Source organism: Anoplopoma fimbria, chromosome 1, assembly GCF_027596085.1.
Source record: "Anoplopoma fimbria isolate UVic2021 breed Golden Eagle Sablefish chromosome 1, Afim_UVic_2022, whole genome shotgun sequence".
Lineage (NCBI taxonomy): Eukaryota > Metazoa > Chordata > Actinopteri > Perciformes > Anoplopomatidae > Anoplopoma > Anoplopoma fimbria.
This window is the reverse complement of record NC_072449.1, coordinates 4,167,407-4,186,422: the sequence shown is the minus strand read 5'-3', so window position 1 is coordinate 4,186,422 and position 19,016 is coordinate 4,167,407. Positions and strand designations below refer to the sequence as shown.

The following is a 19,016-nucleotide window of genomic DNA, read 5'->3' as shown; positions in this document are numbered from 1 at the left end:
GAGTCCATATGAGAAAAACGTCTTCATAATGATAATTCATTCATGAATTTCTGCACCAAATTTCCCAAATCGATCCAATAGTTGTGAGGGTACTTCGATGAAAATGAAAATGAAACCTTTTTGTCCCTAGAGGAAAATGAATATCTGTATTAAATGTCATGACAGACCATGCCATAATTGGCCAGACATTTTACTCAGCAACAAAATTTCAGGCCTGCTCTGGCAAGAGGTTATTAGCCTACCTGGGAGCCATGTCTGTACCAAATCTCATAGCGATCCATCCAATAGTTATTCAGATATTTGCATCAGGAATAAATCAGATGGACAAACCAACCTACCCTTCTGACCAACCAGCCATGTGCCAAGAGTGGGTTGAAAAAGCTTTAAAATATATTAAATTGAGACATTTTGGACATGTAACTACCAAAAAATCTAGGGGGACAATTTTGCTACTGTCTTTTTTTTTCACCAAGTTGCCATTGCAAAAGAGAAGAGAAATCGCTTCTGTTGTCTTTGAAAAATCCTCACTAAAGACTCTCATAGAGACACCTGTTTTGTGTGTTTTTGTATGACTTTCAAGCATCCTTGAGTAAATGCTCTCAGATCTGCTGCCAATTACTTGTAAAAAAAACAGATTCTCAGCTTTGTCTGTAGAATTGCCACCCATCAATCTCCACTCGCTTTCTTCTCCCTTTACTTTCTTTCTTCACCGACTCAGATCTCTGTTTCTGTTTGTTTTGTCCTCTGATTCGTCTCCCGTTCATTGAGAGTGTGGGGAAAAAAAGTTGCCTTAAGGCCAGGTTGCAACTTGGATAGGGTGCTTCTCCCGTAAGTGCTTTTTCATGTTGTTGGGTGTTTTGCTGCGATAGTTTCTGCCTCTGGTGTTTGCTGAACCAGAGCTTCGTTTGACGGCTACACAGACAGCGTTTGACTGTGAACAGAGAGGTTTCAAACACAGCTAAATTAAGACACATTCTGTCATGCTGCCAGAATTTGCTCCCGTTTCCGACCAACATTTTATAAGCCTTTTATTGGTATCGTTGCAGATGTGTTGTCCATCAAAAGTACCTGGCAGACCAGACACAAGGTCAGCTCTATGCTGGAAGCCTCTCGATCAATACGCTCAGACGTTCGAAAGACTCACCCCAGCTATTTTCCCACTGAAGCTCTCGGCTCTCGTGGTTTTCCTTTCCCCCAGCTTTTCTCTTTTTCCCCCTCGTCAAATATTTCCCCATACGTCACAAAAAACCTCAGTTTTCCTCTTAAATCCTCCTTCAACACAACTAAAGATGCCAACCAATCACCTGGAGAGCTAAGAAAAGCAAACTCTGGGCTTTGGTTGAGAGCATCCGGGGATTAAGATTGAAGCATTTGGATTATGGTTTATCATATTGTGTGGATTTAAGGACGTGCTTAAGAACGACAACACAAAGGACAGAGTAATCATAATGTCAGCGTGAGGGTTGGCGCCCCATTGTGATTGGCTTAGAGGAGGAGGCCAGGAGGGGTTCTATCTTTCGAATCAGGAAATTGAATTATGAAACAAAGTGACCCAATGAAAATGGCTTGCAGTGACAGTATTGAGCGGCGGGGGTTAAGCTAGTTTGAAGGGCTGGTACTTCACCTGAAGGTTTTCTTAATTAGATTGGTTGACAAAAGGCATTGGGGCAGCTAGCAGTGTGTGTGTGGGGCGGTGGATCATAAGTGGTAGGATTGTTGTCTCTTGACTTGGTCTTCATTTAAGCCTCTTCATGTGGCTGCCATTGTGAGATGGTTCACTGAATTGCAGCTTGATGGAGACAAGTTTAATGGTTATCTGAAGGAGCCAACCAATCCCAAAGTCTGGAATCATGGAATGTTTAAGGCTGGGAAAAGATTGTGGGAATGACAAATAAACCATGGTTGAGGTGACGTTATTTGGTTCCAATCCGATACTAGTATATACCAAAATGAAGCATCTGCCCAATGCATAGTCCAGCTACAACCTGAAAATTAGATCAGATATACATAATTTAATACTGAGTTATTTTGATAATTTAGCATTGAGAAATATCCAAATATATTATTATCATGACTGATTTACATACATATGAGAGACAAAGACTGGATAATATATGGATGTAGACTCTGTGACATCACATACAGGTTTCTGAAGAGCAGTTGTGAAGCTCAAAGTGGGTTTTGTACTAGTTCAAATGTTTGAATTGGGCTTTTTAACATGGAGGTCTATGGAGAATGACTCCCTTTTGGAGCCAACTTCAAGTGGCCATTTGTGTAAGTGCAGTTTGGCTTCAAATAGAACGCAACATCCGTAACAACAAAATTGCTGTTACTTCATAACAACCGCCCTTATGAAACTTTCTTATACATAACATTCAATTACAAGTCAAAGTTTAGTTTTGGTTTCATCAACATTCATTGTATCCGTGGTTTGCAGCAATTTACAATGGTAACATTTTTTCCTGGCAACTCGGTTGAAAGGAAACACAACTTTTAGCATTGACCCAGAATGTTGGCACTGAAAGTGAACTGCGGATTTTTTTCAATATGGATGTAATCCCTTCAATAAAAGGCTAGCAAGGGCCACATTACAAAGATTTATCATGGAACGTATTGTCGATCTGAAGCTTCACAAACTAAGCAATTATCCAAATTCTGGATGGTCATTTTTTCCACCATCTGTGGTGTATTTTGACCCATGAAAAGGATCATGGGCAGGAATTTTTGGAGACCATTTTCTTGGGCCATCTCCTTGAGAAAAAGTTAAAAGAGAGTCTTTACTGCCAGAGGTGTTGAATTGTGCTGATTTTGTTCAGACAGAGGCAGCATTCCAGCTGATTCATGGCCACTACCTGAACTTTCAACATGACTCTGCTTACTTTCGGTTAGCCAAGTGTAGCAGACGGCCAGCTTTTCCTTTCCGTGTGACCTGCGCTCTCAAACTCCCCGTCTGGGTTTCTTCCTCTCACTTTTGTATTTTTCTGTGCTTCCTTTTGTGCTGCATTTAGCCCTTTTCTTTGTCTTGCTCCCCCCGTCTGTTTCTTTCAGTAACCCTCCCTCCATATTCTTCTTTTTAGCCACGTTAGCAGTGTCCCCAAAAGATGGATCCTAACATTTGTGATGATGACGTGTGTGATCCTGAGTGAAATATCTTGACAAATAATTGGTTGTTTAAGGTCATGGATGACCTTTCATGCTCAAATAACCCTTGTCTACACATGCATGCTTTACAAATGCATTTATTTTGAACATTCAAGCACCGTGGCAAGTTGTCAAAAATTCGAAAAACGTTCTCCGTTTAGGGGCAAATTCATCAAACTCAGCCTCGCTAATCTTTTTCTCATCTTCCGCTCGTAGCTTGCCAACAATCTGCGAAGGAGGCACACTTTCCCTCCGAGGCCGATAAACATCTCCCACTGTCAAACTTCAGAGCCCTTTAATGTATTCGTGCCTTGTGCTGGTGATTTCTCAGGAAACGTGTAAAAGCGCCGTTTGGCTCAACGTTGGCTCGAGCTCTGTTTCTAAAACTGTCCTTCACCCCCCCATCTCTCTCTCTCTCTCTCTCTCTTGGGCCCTTATCAAAGACTCCGGACAATCAGTGCTTTATCGCTGCTGGAAGTGAGAGCAGGAAGCAGATGTTGTTCTGATTAAACACACACACACACACATCCACACACAAAACGCAACCACGGCAAGTGAGTCAAGAGCCATGGTATCAGCCTAGCATGTGCTTCAAAGGGTACACACTGCCAACAGAGGGCCTTTTTTTTTTATTTAGTGTGAGTGTGTTTAGTTTACATAAAGCGACAGTGAAAAATAGAAAAGCAAAAAACGAGGCCAAGAAGCTGCTCGTTGTGCTACCTTGGCCTCTTCCTTCTGTTACGTAACCGTTCCATTATGTGCAATCATATAATGCTGTAATCAATGCACGATAGTTAGGTAATCAGCTCTCCTTTAATGACTGTGTGTGTGTGTGTGTGTGTGTGTGTGTGTGTGTGTGTGTGTGCGTGTGCATGAAAGAGAGGCAGGGAGATCGTCATATGGTTTCTACTTTATTAAGAATGCACTTTGGCACCCCTTTTATTTTCTTCACTTTAGGCTATTATTTTACAAACTAGATATAAAAGGACATAAATAAATGACATAAGTTACATGTACCTAGAGCTCCTTGACAAAAAAAAAACAACAAAATAAAACAAACAAGGCCAAAAAAAACCCACAAATAAAACATGATCATGTCAATAAAAAAAAAAAAGTACAAAAGAAGATTGAGAGAATGTTAGATCTACATGGCTAGATCATATGGCATCGGAAGGCATACAATGACAAACATTAACTCTTGCGTTTTGTTATTTTTTTTTTTTTTTTTTTTACTTTTCTTTTTTTCAAATCGTCCAACATTTAAGTAAAGGAAAAAAGTATTTTACAGTACATTCTGGTTTCCTTCTCCTTCCCAACTTGTCTTGCATATTTCCAAACAGGTCCTTTTATTCTTTTTCCGATAGATAAAAACCCAAAAGAACGACGCGTTGCCAAAAGAAAAATAAAGGAAAGAGCAGTAGAGCTGTATTAAGGACGGAGGTGTTGTTGTATGAAGCGTCACTTACGAGTTCAGAAACATTCGCATAAGTGTAGTTTGAAGATATAAAGGAACCTAAAAGAATATAGTCCATTGGGTTAAACCTGTAGCTGTATGATGTGCTCTGGAAAAAAATTATAATAACCCAACAGATTTCCCTTCTTTGACACCTTTTTCTACACTTCTCTGATCCTTTGCTGTGTACAGGTGCGTCATTTTTAAACTGCTCCCATTTCCACACAAACAGAGAGAGAGCTGGTTCTGATATTTCCTCCTGGACTTGTCATGAGCTTCGGAGAGTCCAAACCCTCGTCTTCGAGTTCAGTGTTTCTATACACAGGAGGCTTTTTCCTCACACTCGTCTCCTGTGTCTCCATTAGCAAACCGCCAAAGCAGAAATGATTTGCATTCCAGAAAGCTGATTTAATAAATGCTGAGAAAGTAGTTCTCACGACGGGAGCAACACACCTCACATTGTTTTGTTTTTGTTTTTTGAATTACACAAAAGCAACAACAAAAAAATCTTCTTCTTCATGTCAAAAACAATACATCTCTGTTATCTTCTCTTCCCCGACAGTGGCATGAAAACAGACACAATTACTGATAGTACTTCATAGACGTTGTCAGTCATACCGCTACACACACACACACACACACACACACACACACACACACTCACACACACATCCGTGCACTCGCGTCATCACATTCGCACGCTCAAATCAAACGTTTGTTACTTTACATGCAAACAGAACAAAACAATAAAAAAACGACCCAAAAAAATAGCATAAAATGAAACTTTCAAAATAAAAGTACATTATCCGCTGGAGCAGGGCTTCTCGATTATATTACATTCTTCTTATTGTCTGTTTTTATTTTTTTAATTAAGCTGTCAGAATCATTCGTAGTAATTCCAGCACGAGAGCGTGGCGGCTAGTTTGTCAGAGTGGACGTGTTGTGACGGTGCGACGTCCATGACGCTTGCCGATGGGAATTCTTTTAACCTCGGTGTCGGTGGAGACGCGAAGGAGTCGGAGGAGGAGTCGGAGGAAGACGAAGAGGAAGAATTCTGGTCGCGATGAAGCCAGAGCGGGATCCTGTTTGTGATGGAGAGCTGCAGCTGGGGAGAAAGAAAAAAAGGGGGGAGGAAAAGAGAGAGAGAGAGAGAGAGGCTGCATCAGTCATGGTGGTTTTGAATATAAACAATTTCTGCTTGGCATCCTGTCCTGACCAACAATACGGCTCTCCGGCTCCAGACCCGATGGAACATTCGACTCATCCGCTAAACAAAGTCCGATGCCAGAAGCCGGAGCGTCCAGAGACTGTGTGCGGCCGCCCCGCCGGGGGAAAATATGGATTTTGTGGCAACGATGTATTAACTTGTGCGCACCACATGCTGCTGTGTGTACATAATATCTGAAACATGCCCTTGACTTATTGGCACACATGGAAAACACGCACCAACAGACATTTAACTGTGTATGAGATGAATGCTCTTATAGATTCAACAGCCAGGGAAACCGCACCATTGTCTTCTATACTGCCAAATAAAATAAAGCCTTCAACATTCCTCAAGAAGGGATATAATTAATTACAGCACATTGACTTTTAGTACTTAACTATTGTTTCATGTTCTTGTGGTCTTTTGTTGCACCTTTGTTTTGAAAGTATATGCTTTTATTCGGAAATACTGCTTTTATACTGTTTTTAGACTCTTAAATACAACATATTAGAAACTCTCAGTTTACTGAAATATAATTTACCAGTAGAGCTAAAATTGTTAGTTAATTAATTAAATAGTCAATCAACAGAAATTTAATGTTGAACTATTTTTATAATTGATTAATCTTGCACAAATGACAAACATTTGCGAGTTTTAGCTTCTGAAATGAGACAATTTATGCTTTTCCTCATCATATATGATAGTACATTAGTTGTGTTTGGGTTCGGGACTGATAATTAAGTGAGAAAATAATAAATAAGGTAGATTAATTAGGATAATTGTAAATCGCAGCGCTTTTCAACAGCATCACAAACTGCAGCTACCAAAATGACCATAAAAGTGACTAAACAACAGAAACTGAACATTTCTGTGATTGATCTGTTGTATTATCACGGCATTCTTTTATCTAGATTTACAGAACCCAATTATCCGGTGACCAGGTGTATTAAATAAAACAAATAAATCAATGCCGTCACATAAATTAAAAGCAATTATGTAAGTGGGTGAGATCAGTCTCGAGCGAGCCTGCTGAGCCAAGGCCGTGCTTTCTTAAACTCCGAGCCAGTAATTATGATCTTTTACCCAGAAAAATCCCAAAATGGAAACCTGGCCACGTAGACAGAGAAAAATATCTGATACGTTTGAATGAGCGTGACTTTCATCTAAAGCATTTCTGGTACCATGACAGCATTTTGGTGTTCTCCTCCAGACAAAGCACCTTCTCCTCTTCCCTGTAAAGTGTATTCCCGAGCCGAGCTGGGCTCTGTTCGGCTGATTGGGAGTCAGCGGCTGATTAATTCTTCTCATTAACATTCCAGCAGCATCAGGCCGGCAGACTGATCACAGACCAGTGGCTATTGATCTGCTCTGGCTGCCTGAGGTGGCGCGACCCACTTGTTAATTAACACAGTTTCTGGAGCTGAGGGGCCGGTAAAGAAAGAGGAGGGGGGGGGGGGGTCTAATGAATCTTTTAGGTGCTCTGTGGCTAGACATAGCTGATACTTGCAATAATAAAGGGAGGTTTATCCATTATCTTTCTTTTGTGGAGAGTCTAAGTAAGAAACATATAACATAGCATTGATCCTCACCTGCTTGGCGGTGGGAGTATTCCTCTGTGTATTTTCTTTTCCAAAGAGATGATGATGCTGATGATTCTGATTCATTCTGCATCCATATTGCCAAATCCTTCTGTCCAAGTAAAAAAATCCCGCCAATACATTCCTTCGCTCTCGCGTCCAATTCTGTAAGCCAATGCAACTGGTCCAAAGAGCCGTCCATCGAAAGTTGGTAGAGGAAGAGTCGGTGAGTCCTGCAGTAGCCAAAGGGGGGTCGGGGATTCGATTCAGATTTGGGAGATGAATGGAAGAATCCAAATTGTGTGTTTTTGTCTTGAGGTGTAGGAGGGCTTTTTTTTATATTTGGGAAGACAGAGGGAGTAGGAAGGCTCCTCTGGAAGATCAAAGACATTCTTAGCAACTTCCTGAGGGCAACCAAATACAGCGTCCCGGGAGGAAAACAAGGCCAGAACAGAGCAACCAAAAAAAACAACACAAAAAGCTGCTCAGACTAAGCCCCTCCCCCTTGCACCGCCTTCCCCCCCCATCTCGGAATCCAAACCCTCAACCTCTCAGAGATTCACTGTTTACAGACAGCGGCCCGGATCCTCCATTTTGTCCTTGAGATATCAAAACAGATCCAGCTGAGAGAGAGCGAGAAAGAGAGCGAGTCCCACAGAAACATATTCATGTACAATAAACACAGTCACAGGAAATCAAAAAAATCTGCTCCGCGGATTATTCCAGAAAGAAAGTTCCAGAAACAACAGTCTGCCCAAGAGGAGGAAGAAAGGTAAGATCTCCCCCCCCCCTCCCAAACGTCCTTCGCTTTTCCTTCCAGACCATTAAAGGCACTCCAGATTTGGCCTTTCGGAAGCACTTTTCCAGCCGTCCATTCATTTATCCATAAATGCTGCAGACATAAACGTCCCATTCTCCAACAAAAAAAACGACAAAAAAAAAAAACGGGCAAGGTCTGATTTGTAAAAAAAAAAAAAAAAAAGAAAAAAAAAAGTGCCATATTCACCACTTTTTTTCTTCTTCATCAACATCTTTTTTAGATCCAATTTAAAGTGCATGGATGAGGTAAACTACTTCTTCATAGTTTATTTGTCTCTCTTTTTAATATTTAATCTTTTTTGTTTATTTATTTGTTTTTTTTTCATAAGAAATGAAGTCTTCCTTTTTGCTTTTTTCTTGCTTTGAATCTCTCAGACGGGAACCATTCTGCCTTGCATCTGTTGCATTTGGGACAGCATTCCCTGGACGCTGGTCAGGATCTTGTTCTGGTGCGCCGCCAAGGTGATGCCGATGCGAGCCATGTCCCTGCGAAAAGGATGAGGAGGAGAAAATAGGCCTTTTAGGACGGGGGACAACAATAACAAACAGGCTTAGGGACTGACCCACATGATGAGTTTTACAGCCGTCCAGTGGAAGCTGGCCCGACAGTTTAACTGCCGTATAAGGAGTTAGTTCTACTTGCCAACACAGCAGCCCTAATCCTGTGATCTTAATAGCTGGAAATGTTAAGAACAAGTGATGGAGACTGAGAAACATTTATCACATTTGCAAAATATGTCAAATAATAATTCTGCTCCAAACAAAAAGGAGTGTAATAATAGTTTGATATTTTGGAGGAATACACTTATTTGCTTTCTTGCAGAGAGTTGGATGAGAAGATTGATACCACTCTCATATCATATGTACTCACAGACAACGGGCTAATAGAGATTATTTACAGTAAAATAGAGCCAGGCCAGCAGTTTTCCCCTGGCTTTATGCTTGATTCGGCATTATACTTAATACATACATGAGTGTCTTCTCATCTAACTCTCATAATGTTTTTTTATTCCTGTTTAATTAAAATATTTCCTAATTTATTTTAAGATAATTTATATTTCCTTGTTTATATTGTTATTGCTTTTTTATTGCTCCTGTTTTTACGATGTCAAGTGCCTTTGAGTAGCTTTAAAAATGCTATCCAATTAACATTTATTTTCATTATTATTTATTTGTATTATTATATATATATATATATTCGTATTAGTCTGTTGCAATTATTGTTTTCGTTGAATACACTTCCTGTAAGTCGCTTTGGATAAAAGCGTCTGCTAAATGACTGTAATGTAATGTAATATAATATATATATATATATATATATATTTTTTTTTTTTTTTTTTTTTTATATATATATATATTTTTTTTTTTTTAAATCAGTATTTAAAAACTCAAGTCTGTTTAAAATAAGAGAACATTTCAGTTCAGAGCCTGATGTTTTCTGATACTGTTCTACTATGTTCCAGTTTGTTTGAGCAGCTCCCTCTCTCTGCTCTCTCCCTCCCTTCCTCTCACTTTCTCCCCTCCGTACTCACTCTTGTGTCATGTGGACCACGGCCTCTGGAGTGGTGTAGCCGGCGGCGGTGAAGTTGTCGCTGTATCTCTCCATGCCGATGGCCTGCAGCCAGTCCTCCACCGTGCCGACGGCCGCGGACGCCTCGGGGCTCCCCGGCTCCAGCAGGGTGGTGTTAGGCCTGGTGGGTGGAGGAGAGGAAAGTGGAGGGTTAATCTCATGAGGTTAAGTTTCTTGGTTCTGCGTTTACACTCAGTGTTTGGTGCTTCAGTTCCAGCACGGAAGCCCCGAAAAACCAACCACGTGAGCAGCTGTCTGTGCAGATAGACAATAACAGCTCCTTATTAAGTGCTTTTGACTTGAAACGTTAATGATCCATAGTCTGGAAAACCACTGATTCATGGCAACGACGGCTTTACAGGAATTAGCCTTATTCCTGACAATGATGCTGTGGCGTAGCATCAGAGGGGCGTGATGCTTACGCCCCGTGCGATGACAGGAAAGCTACCCACAGGCCGTAAAGAAAGCTCCATGCTACATTTCACTCCAGCTTTCTCCTCCTTGATGGACTCAGCAGGTCTGTTGGGGTTTAGCTCTGCTGTGTGTCCCCTGTTTTGTGGGTCCTACTAGGAACCGAGCCAAGCCAAACAAGGTTCCTCCTGAGTGTATTTTACAGAATGAACACAACCCTGGGGTCCACCTCGGTCAATTTTTACCGCACGCCGGAGTTCCTCCTTCGCAATCAGCAGCATGACCTCCCTCTTTATTCACTTCTCTTTTTCTTTTCTATCTTTCCTTTCTGTTGATCGTGCAGCAGAAGCGCCGTCAGCCATGAAACATTTACGCCGGGCCTGAGTCGGTGGCGGGTCTCGTCTCGCTCTAGTGACTTTCTCACTCTCACCCTCTCTCTCTTTATCTTTCTCCCTTCTTTTAAAAAAAAAAAAGTGTGAGAACAGGATGTCAGACTCTTTAATAAGTCATCTGTACTCAGGAGGTGGAAAAGATTATGCATAAGGATCCCTTTTCACACACACGCACACACATTGGACTCTCCCCTTTCCCTCATGGAACTGTTAAAGCTGCATTTATAGGTTGGAGTTCTGCTAATTACTCCACAAGGACTCCCCCATTTCGCTCTCACCGCAGCCGAGTGTGGGAGGGTGTGCGCATCACACACACTCATTAAACGCAGACAGAATCCCACCGGCCCGCGGCCCGAGTCTGTAAACACACGTAGGTCATTCTTAACACGTTTAGCCGCTCCAGAGTAATGGTGTCGGACCTGTGGGGTCATGTTTGTTTTTAACTCGCCGTAACATCGTAATTCTCCCCCCCCCACCCACCCCCCACCCCACAGTCATGTTAGAGCGCCTACATTCCTGAGTGTACAGCACCATTAAAGCTAGTTTGCAAAGAAATCCTTTATGGAGGCACACGTTACTGGTAGATAATGTTTAATGGAGAATGTAAACACCAACGAGAGAACAGGGGAGCGTGTATGTGTGTGTGAGTGTGTGTGTGTGTGTGTGTGTGTGTGTGTGTGTGTGTGTGTGTGTAGTAGAATGTCAGGTACGCAATGCACTGTGCTGTAAATGGGCAGCATATGTGTGTTTTTGCACATTAGCTTTTTAACAACAACATATTTTCGGGTTGCCGCTGTGAGCTTTATGAGAAGTTCCACAACTTTTCTTTTCTTCCATGCAGAGTTTATTCAGTAATGGAGCCATAAAGGGTTCTTTTCTGGTTAAGGAGAGTTGTTTTGAGCTTTTGTAGTTTGTTCAGTCAAGCTAAAATCATGCTAATTAATGCATTAATTATGTAAAATACATTTGTATCATGGTCATATTCCAGAAAAATTTCACCCCTCTAGGTAAGACAGTTTAAATGATTTTCTGCAGGAAAAGAACCAAAAAAATGAACATTGTGTCTCATATTATTTCACCATCATCTTAAACGTTTTGGTTTTTCATTTAACTGCAAATATTTCACATTGTTCCCGGTGGCAATATGATTTTTCTGTTAAGGACTTCAGTCATACATGAGTAAATTCTGTCCCAGTGTTAAAAAATGGTTTATTAGACACTATAGGTGATATCATCAGAATTATCAGAGAATTCAACAAATTGAAACTCAACTGTAGTGGTATTTATTGGTAAAGCCATGCAGTTTTTAGGGACTACTTCTTCAGTAGAAAGTAGTTCCCTATGAAAACTGTTTATGAGGGTTCTGTGGATTCTCCGGCGTAACTAGGGACACGGTCTGGTACCAGATCTGGATCGTAAAGAGTCTGCCCTCTCACCTGGCAGTGGTCTCCCCCAGTCCTCTTCAGGGTGTTGGGGTTGCGGATCAGCTTGTCCAGCATGTTGACGATCTGTCCGAACTTCGGCCGGTCGGCCCTCTCCCTCTGCCAGCAGTCCAGCATGAGCTGGTGGAGCGCCACGGGGCAGTCCATGGGTGGGGGCAGCCGATAGCCCTCGTCGATAGCCTTGATCACCTATAGACGGGAGATCAAAGCTGCAGTAAGTCACTTTGTCTCTGAGTTTGTTTGTTAAACTGAGATCAAAAAATAGAAAAAAAACTTGATTACAGCACAGTCATTTTTCCCCTGTGATTTTCTCCCCATAGCTTCATTTTTTTGTCGGCACATTTGCAAGAAATTTGTTTCTGCATGAATAAAATTCTTCATCATCATTAGTGCCACTAGAATTGTAAATTTATTGTGTAAATGAGAAAGGGGAATATACTGCTGGTGTTGTCGTATCAGCCGTGCAGGTAATTTGATTACATAACCAAGTTAAAAATGATGAAGTATCTTTTTAAAAATGTTTGACAGTGCACACGCATCAGGGAGTCATTGCTCACGCTCCAGTGTTCCAACCTAATTCATGCTGCATATTATTTATGTTTATTCCTGCATTCAGTTCCATTCCTCCTCCTGACTTACGTCTTGGTTGCTCATGTCCCAGTACGGCCGCTCGCCGTATGACATCACCTCCCACATGACGATGCCGTAGCTCCACACGTCGCTGGCCGAGGTGAACTTCCTGTAGGCGATGGCCTCCGGGGCCGTCCAGCGGATGGGGATCTTCCCTCCCTGTAATTGGAAGACGGGGCCGATTAATGAAAGCTGACAAGGTGACATGTTGGTGGACCGCTGAGTCAGTCAAACACATGCTCGCCTCCACACACACACACACACACACACACTAACACACTCACCCTGGTGGTGTACGCGGCCTCGGGGTCGTCCTCCAGTACTCGGGACATGCCGAAGTCGGACACTTTGCACACCAGGTTGCTGTTGACCAGGATGTTGCGAGCCGCCAGGTCGCGGTGGACGTAGCTCATGTCAGACAGGTACTTCATGCCCGACGCAATCCCCCGCAGGATGCCGACCAGCTGGATCACCGTGAAGCGGCCGTCGTTCTTCTGCAGGAAAAGAACCAAAAAAAGGAAAAAGAAATGAACATTGTGTCTCATATTATTTCACAGGCATCTTAAACGTTTTGGTTTTTCATTTAACTGCAAATATTTCACATTGTTCCCGGTGGCAATATAAGGACTTCAGTCGTACATGAGTAAATTCTGTCCCAGTGTTAAAAAATGGTTTATTAGACACTATAATGTAGCTGTACACAGCTTAGATTGTTCTATCTATTTTCGAGTGTTTGTTAATGTATTCTCCAATAGTTATATTGCTCATCCTGCTTGATAATGCAGTTTAACAGCACCTTTTATTGTGCTATTCATTACTTATTGACTGTTTGTAGACATATACAAACTGTATCCAGTTATGTTCATAAAACAAAACTTAAGCATTTATACGCTGTAAATAAAAATATAATTCACATTATATTGTAGCTGTAAGCAAACAAGTTATGATTGTTGACAAAAATAATTAAAGGGGATCTAAGCCCATTTTAATATTAATTCATGTTATTTCTATGGTCGGAGACAGTCTAAAATATTGGTGTTCCCCTTTAATGTACAATATTTAATGTCCTTATTTATGCTTGCAACTGCTATTGTGCAACAAGTTGTTATTCATGCAACATCATTTATGCCAACACAATTACTGTTTCTTTTAATTTCCTTCTATTTGCTCTAAATCTATGTTTCTTCACTGGATAAAGAAGCTAAGCATCATCTTAAACCCAAAAGTGTAGTGAACCCTGGAAATCAAACCTCAGCTAACCTCCTTGTCGTAAAGAAAAAAAAAAAAAAACAGTAAGTCGATCAAGGAGAGGGGATAAAGATTAGGACGATGTTTGTGAACGAACACTTGTCATTTCAAGGAGGGGGGGTGGGGGGTGACATGAGAGAGATAAGATGTGATCAGAACGCTCGTATCGCATGCTCCAGAAAACACACACACACACACACACACACACACACACACACACACACACACACACACACACACACGCAGACAGAAACGCATGACTGACCCTCAGGAATGCATCCAGCGATCCGTTTTCCATGTACTCTGTGATAATCATCACTGGCTTACCTAGGGAGAGAGAGGGAGAGAGAGAGAGAGAGAGAATAAGATGATTATAGAGGTAAACGATGCACATCACAGCCCAACACAGCGGGAGGGGGGGATGTGAGTGTGTGTGTGTGTGTGTGTGTGTGTGTGTGTGTGTGTGTGTGTGAGTGTGTGTTAGGCCATCCATCTCTGTCCCGTAGTGATTTAATTAGCTCGGTGCTACGTTTGCCCTGACGTCCCACTTACTTTCCCCTGCACATGCAAAGGCATCTCCACTGGAACACAACACAAACACACACACACACACACACACACACACACACACACACACACACAGCATCTTGTGTTTATGCAAATATGAACTGACGTTGGACGCATTATCCAAAGTCTCATCACGGTCGCTCACCCAGAATCCCTCTGACTCGCTATTTATGTCACTCACTGTCCCTTTGCCCTCTTTCTCCTCTGCCAACTTTCCACGCATCTGTCACTCTCCCGCCAGCTCCTCTCTCTCGTTGCTTTCTTTTCACCCCCCCATCGCTCTCCCTCCCTCACCCCCCTCGATCCCCGCCACTCCTCTCTGGCCCTTCTTCACCTCATCCCTCTGTCCTCCCTTCTCCGTCTCTCTCGGGGAAGCGTCTGCTTCTTTATCTGAACATGGGCAGGCGGTAGGGAGGGTGGACATTCCCTGGTGGGTCTCTGTCTGTCTTTGTCTCTTAGGATGAGGAGGGGGAGGGGGATAGCGGTCATGAGGAGAGAGAGAGAGAGAAAAAAAGGGAAGGAAGGGAAGGCTTGTTTTTCTCCCAAAATGGCAGCAAGCTGGTGCCTAACCAGCCATGGCAACAACACATGCTGGAAAAAACAGTGCTGCCGCGAAATCCTCCAGGAACAGCACAACCGCTCTTTGCGTCCCACTTCACAGTGGCACAGTTAAGGTGGACTTAAAAGCCCCGTCGCGTTGAAGAGAAAGTGCTGACTTCATGACTTCAACCCCAGAATGCCTAGCGGGGAGGTTGTGTGCAAATCTCCCGTGCGCTCCAGCAGAACGCCTACAGCAGAGGAGAGAGAGCCAATGAGTGGTGTCGGCAGTAAAGGTCTCGAAGGGTGAAGTTCCTTCACTCCACAGCAGGCCGGCTCGCCGTGCCAAGAGGCCGTCAGTCACCGTCTTACCCGCCGCGTGATTGGCACACCATTAATTACGGGCCCCCCCCCTCAAAAAAAAGGAGGAAGTGGAGTGAAAGTTGGGGGAGAGCGAGGGGCCCTCTTTGTCAGCCATCTTTGTTCCCTTTGTTGCTCGCCTCTGCCCCGGGGCCGCCGGTGATTGACAGCTCCCCAATCAAGTCTGAGGAGCGTCTGACCTGCGACCTTAAACTCTCGCCTTCCCGGCCCCGCCCTCTTCCTCCCTCACCATTTGCATGCTAATTCCTTGTTTACTGAATACGCCCTGCCGGCTTTGGCAATGAACTCTGGGCCAGTGGGCCGATTATCACCTGCCAACAAAACAGGGCAAGGGGAGAAACGCAACAGGGAGACGAAGGCCGTGGCGTTTGCACGGAACAAAGATCTGGCTTTTTAAACGCAGATCTTTTTTTTTTAATTAGCACGCTCTTACTTTATGTAAATCAGCTGTTAAACATCGTCTGATTTCGAGCTCTTAACGGAGGCTGGATTTTTAATTACACACTTGCGTGACAGAAAACTTTAAATCCACACAGGCTTCAAGATGGTGGACTGCAGCCAGAAGTCCTCAGTGGGAGGATTTTTTTTTGCACATTTATGTATTTCAGAGTCTATTTGGAGTCCCTCCATAATTAATAAGGCTTAATTGTCTCCGTTGGACATGCCAGCAAACTGAGGGCCAGATTGAGAATTCCTTTTAACGTGATTGTAATGGAGAGGGGGGAGTGTGCAATTCAAATAATGGACTTTAAATAGATTCCACTGACACACTGAAGTGTAAAGGACTAATTTGCCCAAAACCTTCTGAAAAGTGAGAGGGATGGAGGTGGAATGGCGTTGATCTTCCTGCTTTGGCTCACCGTGGGCTCCTGTCTCGCTCCGTCTCTGTCTCTTTCAGCCTCCGGTTCAGTAGTTCTACCGCTGTTCTCTGTCTTTCCTCTCATCCATCAGCTCCTAACCAACCTTCCTGTCTCCTTCCGTCCGCATCTCTATTTGCACCTCTCCTCTCCGCTACTTGTCTCGGGTTTCTTTTCCCTTCCTCCTGTCCATCTGTCCGCCTTTTTCCTCTCTTGTCTTCCTCACTCCGTCTCCACGAGGGTCTGACCTCCCCTCCCCCGGTGTAATAGGTGATAAGCAATTCTGCCCGTGCTGCTGTTCACTTTCAGCTCCGGCTGGGCTTTAAAAGTGTGTGTGTGTGTGTGTGTGTGTGTACATCTTTCATGTGTGTTCGTGTGTGTACAGTGGGAGAGACGGCGTTATCTAGCACAGATAGGGCCGGGCTGCTGTTGTGTCACAACGCATTAAGGCACTTCATCCATCTAACCCCCGAGAGCCGAGGCTGGCTCATCAGCTATGGTAACACTCACGCACACATGCGTGCAATCAAAGGCGCACAGACGGCGACGTGTGCTGACAAGAACCTTGGAACACGCACACACACACACATACATGAACACCTCGGGCTCTAACAACAACAAAAAAGCACAGGGGGGAGGTGTTGAAGGTGGGGGGAGAAAGGGGAGAGACGGAGAGCAGAGAGTGCCAAGGGCAGAGGAGAGAGGGAGATCTGGCCGGTGTTCTGTGGCCGGGCAGCAGCAGATAGAGGAGGGATAGGGTATCACTCCCTAACCCCAAACACATTTACAGCTGACATCATGATTAATGAGCCTGGTGCCCCGCTACAGGGCCCGTTTCTGGACCCATTAGACCCCCCCCCACACCCCCCCCCACCCGTCCCTCCCAAATGCCCAGCTACCTCCGCACCACCTCCCCCTTTCCCCCACCGATGCTGGACCCCCTTTCCATCTGGACAAAACCCACCTGGGGATACCCCCGGATGGGGTGTGCACACGCACAAACGCAAACACGTATATGTGCGAGCGTCTTTAGATACTGCAGGTATGCGAGCGTTAAAGCACACACAAACACACACCTTTAGGCGAGTAAAGATTGGTTTGTCCCAACACTCGCCCCTTTCCTCCAAAGTCACCCAAATCCACAGACGTACTTAGTGGTGATTTATTGTCGCGGTTATTTTTTTTTAAGGGAGAAAGAGGGGGACAGCAGAAATGAATGTATCGTCTGTGTCATTGTAATTTAAAAGTCATTATGTGTGTAAATGTTATTATTGCAATTTCATTCCTCCTTAATAGTTTACGGTTTTCTCAAATAAGAAAAGAGTTGTGCTGCAAAATATGTTCTTGGGAAAATTCTCATCCATCACCCATTAAAAAGTAAACACAATAACATGCTCGACATACATTTGGTGACCACGCCCTCCAGGTGGATGATGTTTGGGTGGTCGAACTGGCCCATGATGCTGGCCTCGGACAGGAAGTCCCTCCTCTGCTTGTCGGTGTAGCCGGCCTTCAGCGTCTTGATGGCCACGCAGATCTCCCTCTTGCCCGGCATCTTCAGGCGGCCGCTGCAGACCTCGCCGAACTCCCCTGAAAAAAAAACACACACACAAGTTAAAAAAGTGAACCAAGCACTCTTGATACAACAGGATTATAAATCACATCGAGGAGTGATAGGGCGCTGTTGTGTGTTTTTGTGTGTGTGCAGGTTCAGAGGGGTCCAATTTTAACATTGATCAGGGTCTCTAATCCCTCACTCCCCTCCTCCCCTCACCCACTGGAGCAGAGAGCGAGAGAGAGAGAGAGGAAATGGGTATTGATTCTTTCTCTTTATTATTTTGTCATTGGATGACTTTTCTCTGGCCACAGGAATAGAACAGACATCATATTTAGCCTCCTCTGATTTTTATTTACTTATTGTTTTTTTTTTTACTCGTTGACCTCTCCAGAGGCAGACCACATGTCATTGTCTGAGAAAACAATGTTTTTTTTATATTCACAAGGGGTGCACATCAGAGCATAAAAGGCCACGCACCGACGTGAGTCACTGAGATATGATATGCCGGCTACAGAATATTTGCATGAGACGAATACTAACTGCACTATTATGCCATTAGGTGGATGCTTTTATCCAAAAGTGTGTTACAACAGGCCTTCCTGCAAAGAACACTGCGTTTATAATAATTGACAATAAATGGCAGCACGAAGTGAAGTCGCTGGATCAGAAAAACAAATCGCGGCCCCTCACCAATGCCGATGACTTTCTCGATCTTGATGCAGGAGGCGTCGATCTCTTTGGCGAACTCGCGGACGGCTTGGTTGGGGTCCTCGTAGGTAAAGGGGTCAACGTATATCCTCACTCCTGTTGGAAAGACGTTTGGGAATAAAAGGAAGGAAGCAAAAAAAAAAGTGAAGGTTAATTCATTCCTGCAAGTACGCTCCATCTGTTCTTTATTTCCATCATGCTGCAGGCTACACCGCCTTCCTCTGTGGGACCTCCACCTCCTCCTCCTCCTCCTTTCTTCTCCCCATACCTCGCTTCCCATTGCTTTTCATGTCACTATGGCTGACTCCAAGGAAGATGGAGCTCATTAACTTGAAATGTTCTTTCTTTTTTTGTGGGACGCAAATAACAACGCTGATGACTTGATAATGAGGTGTTTGGAGCATGTTAGGATGCAAGTACATTAACTTCAAAATATTTTGTTCACCCCCCCGCCCCCCACCCCCACCCCTCATTTTATGGGCTTCATTTGCGGTTTAGAGTGCATGCACACGAACACA

The 19,016-nt window shown here is 43.6% G+C and overlaps 1 protein-coding gene across 1 annotated transcript in view; it reads right to left on the bottom strand.

Moving 5' to 3' along the window:
* Positions 1-9,808: 9,808 nt before the first annotated feature.
* Positions 9,809-19,016, bottom strand: part of epha4l (eph receptor A4, like) — a 51,404-nt gene continuing 42,196 nt past the window's right edge. The window contains 7 exon segments of the mRNA XM_054605407.1: positions 9,809-9,888; positions 12,007-12,201; positions 12,652-12,801; positions 12,927-13,136; positions 14,156-14,217; positions 17,637-17,822; positions 18,481-18,594. Of these exon segments, the coding sequence (XP_054461382.1) occupies positions 9,883-9,888; positions 12,007-12,201; positions 12,652-12,801; positions 12,927-13,136; positions 14,156-14,217; positions 17,637-17,822; positions 18,481-18,594 (923 nt within the window). The 3' untranslated portion in view covers positions 9,809-9,882.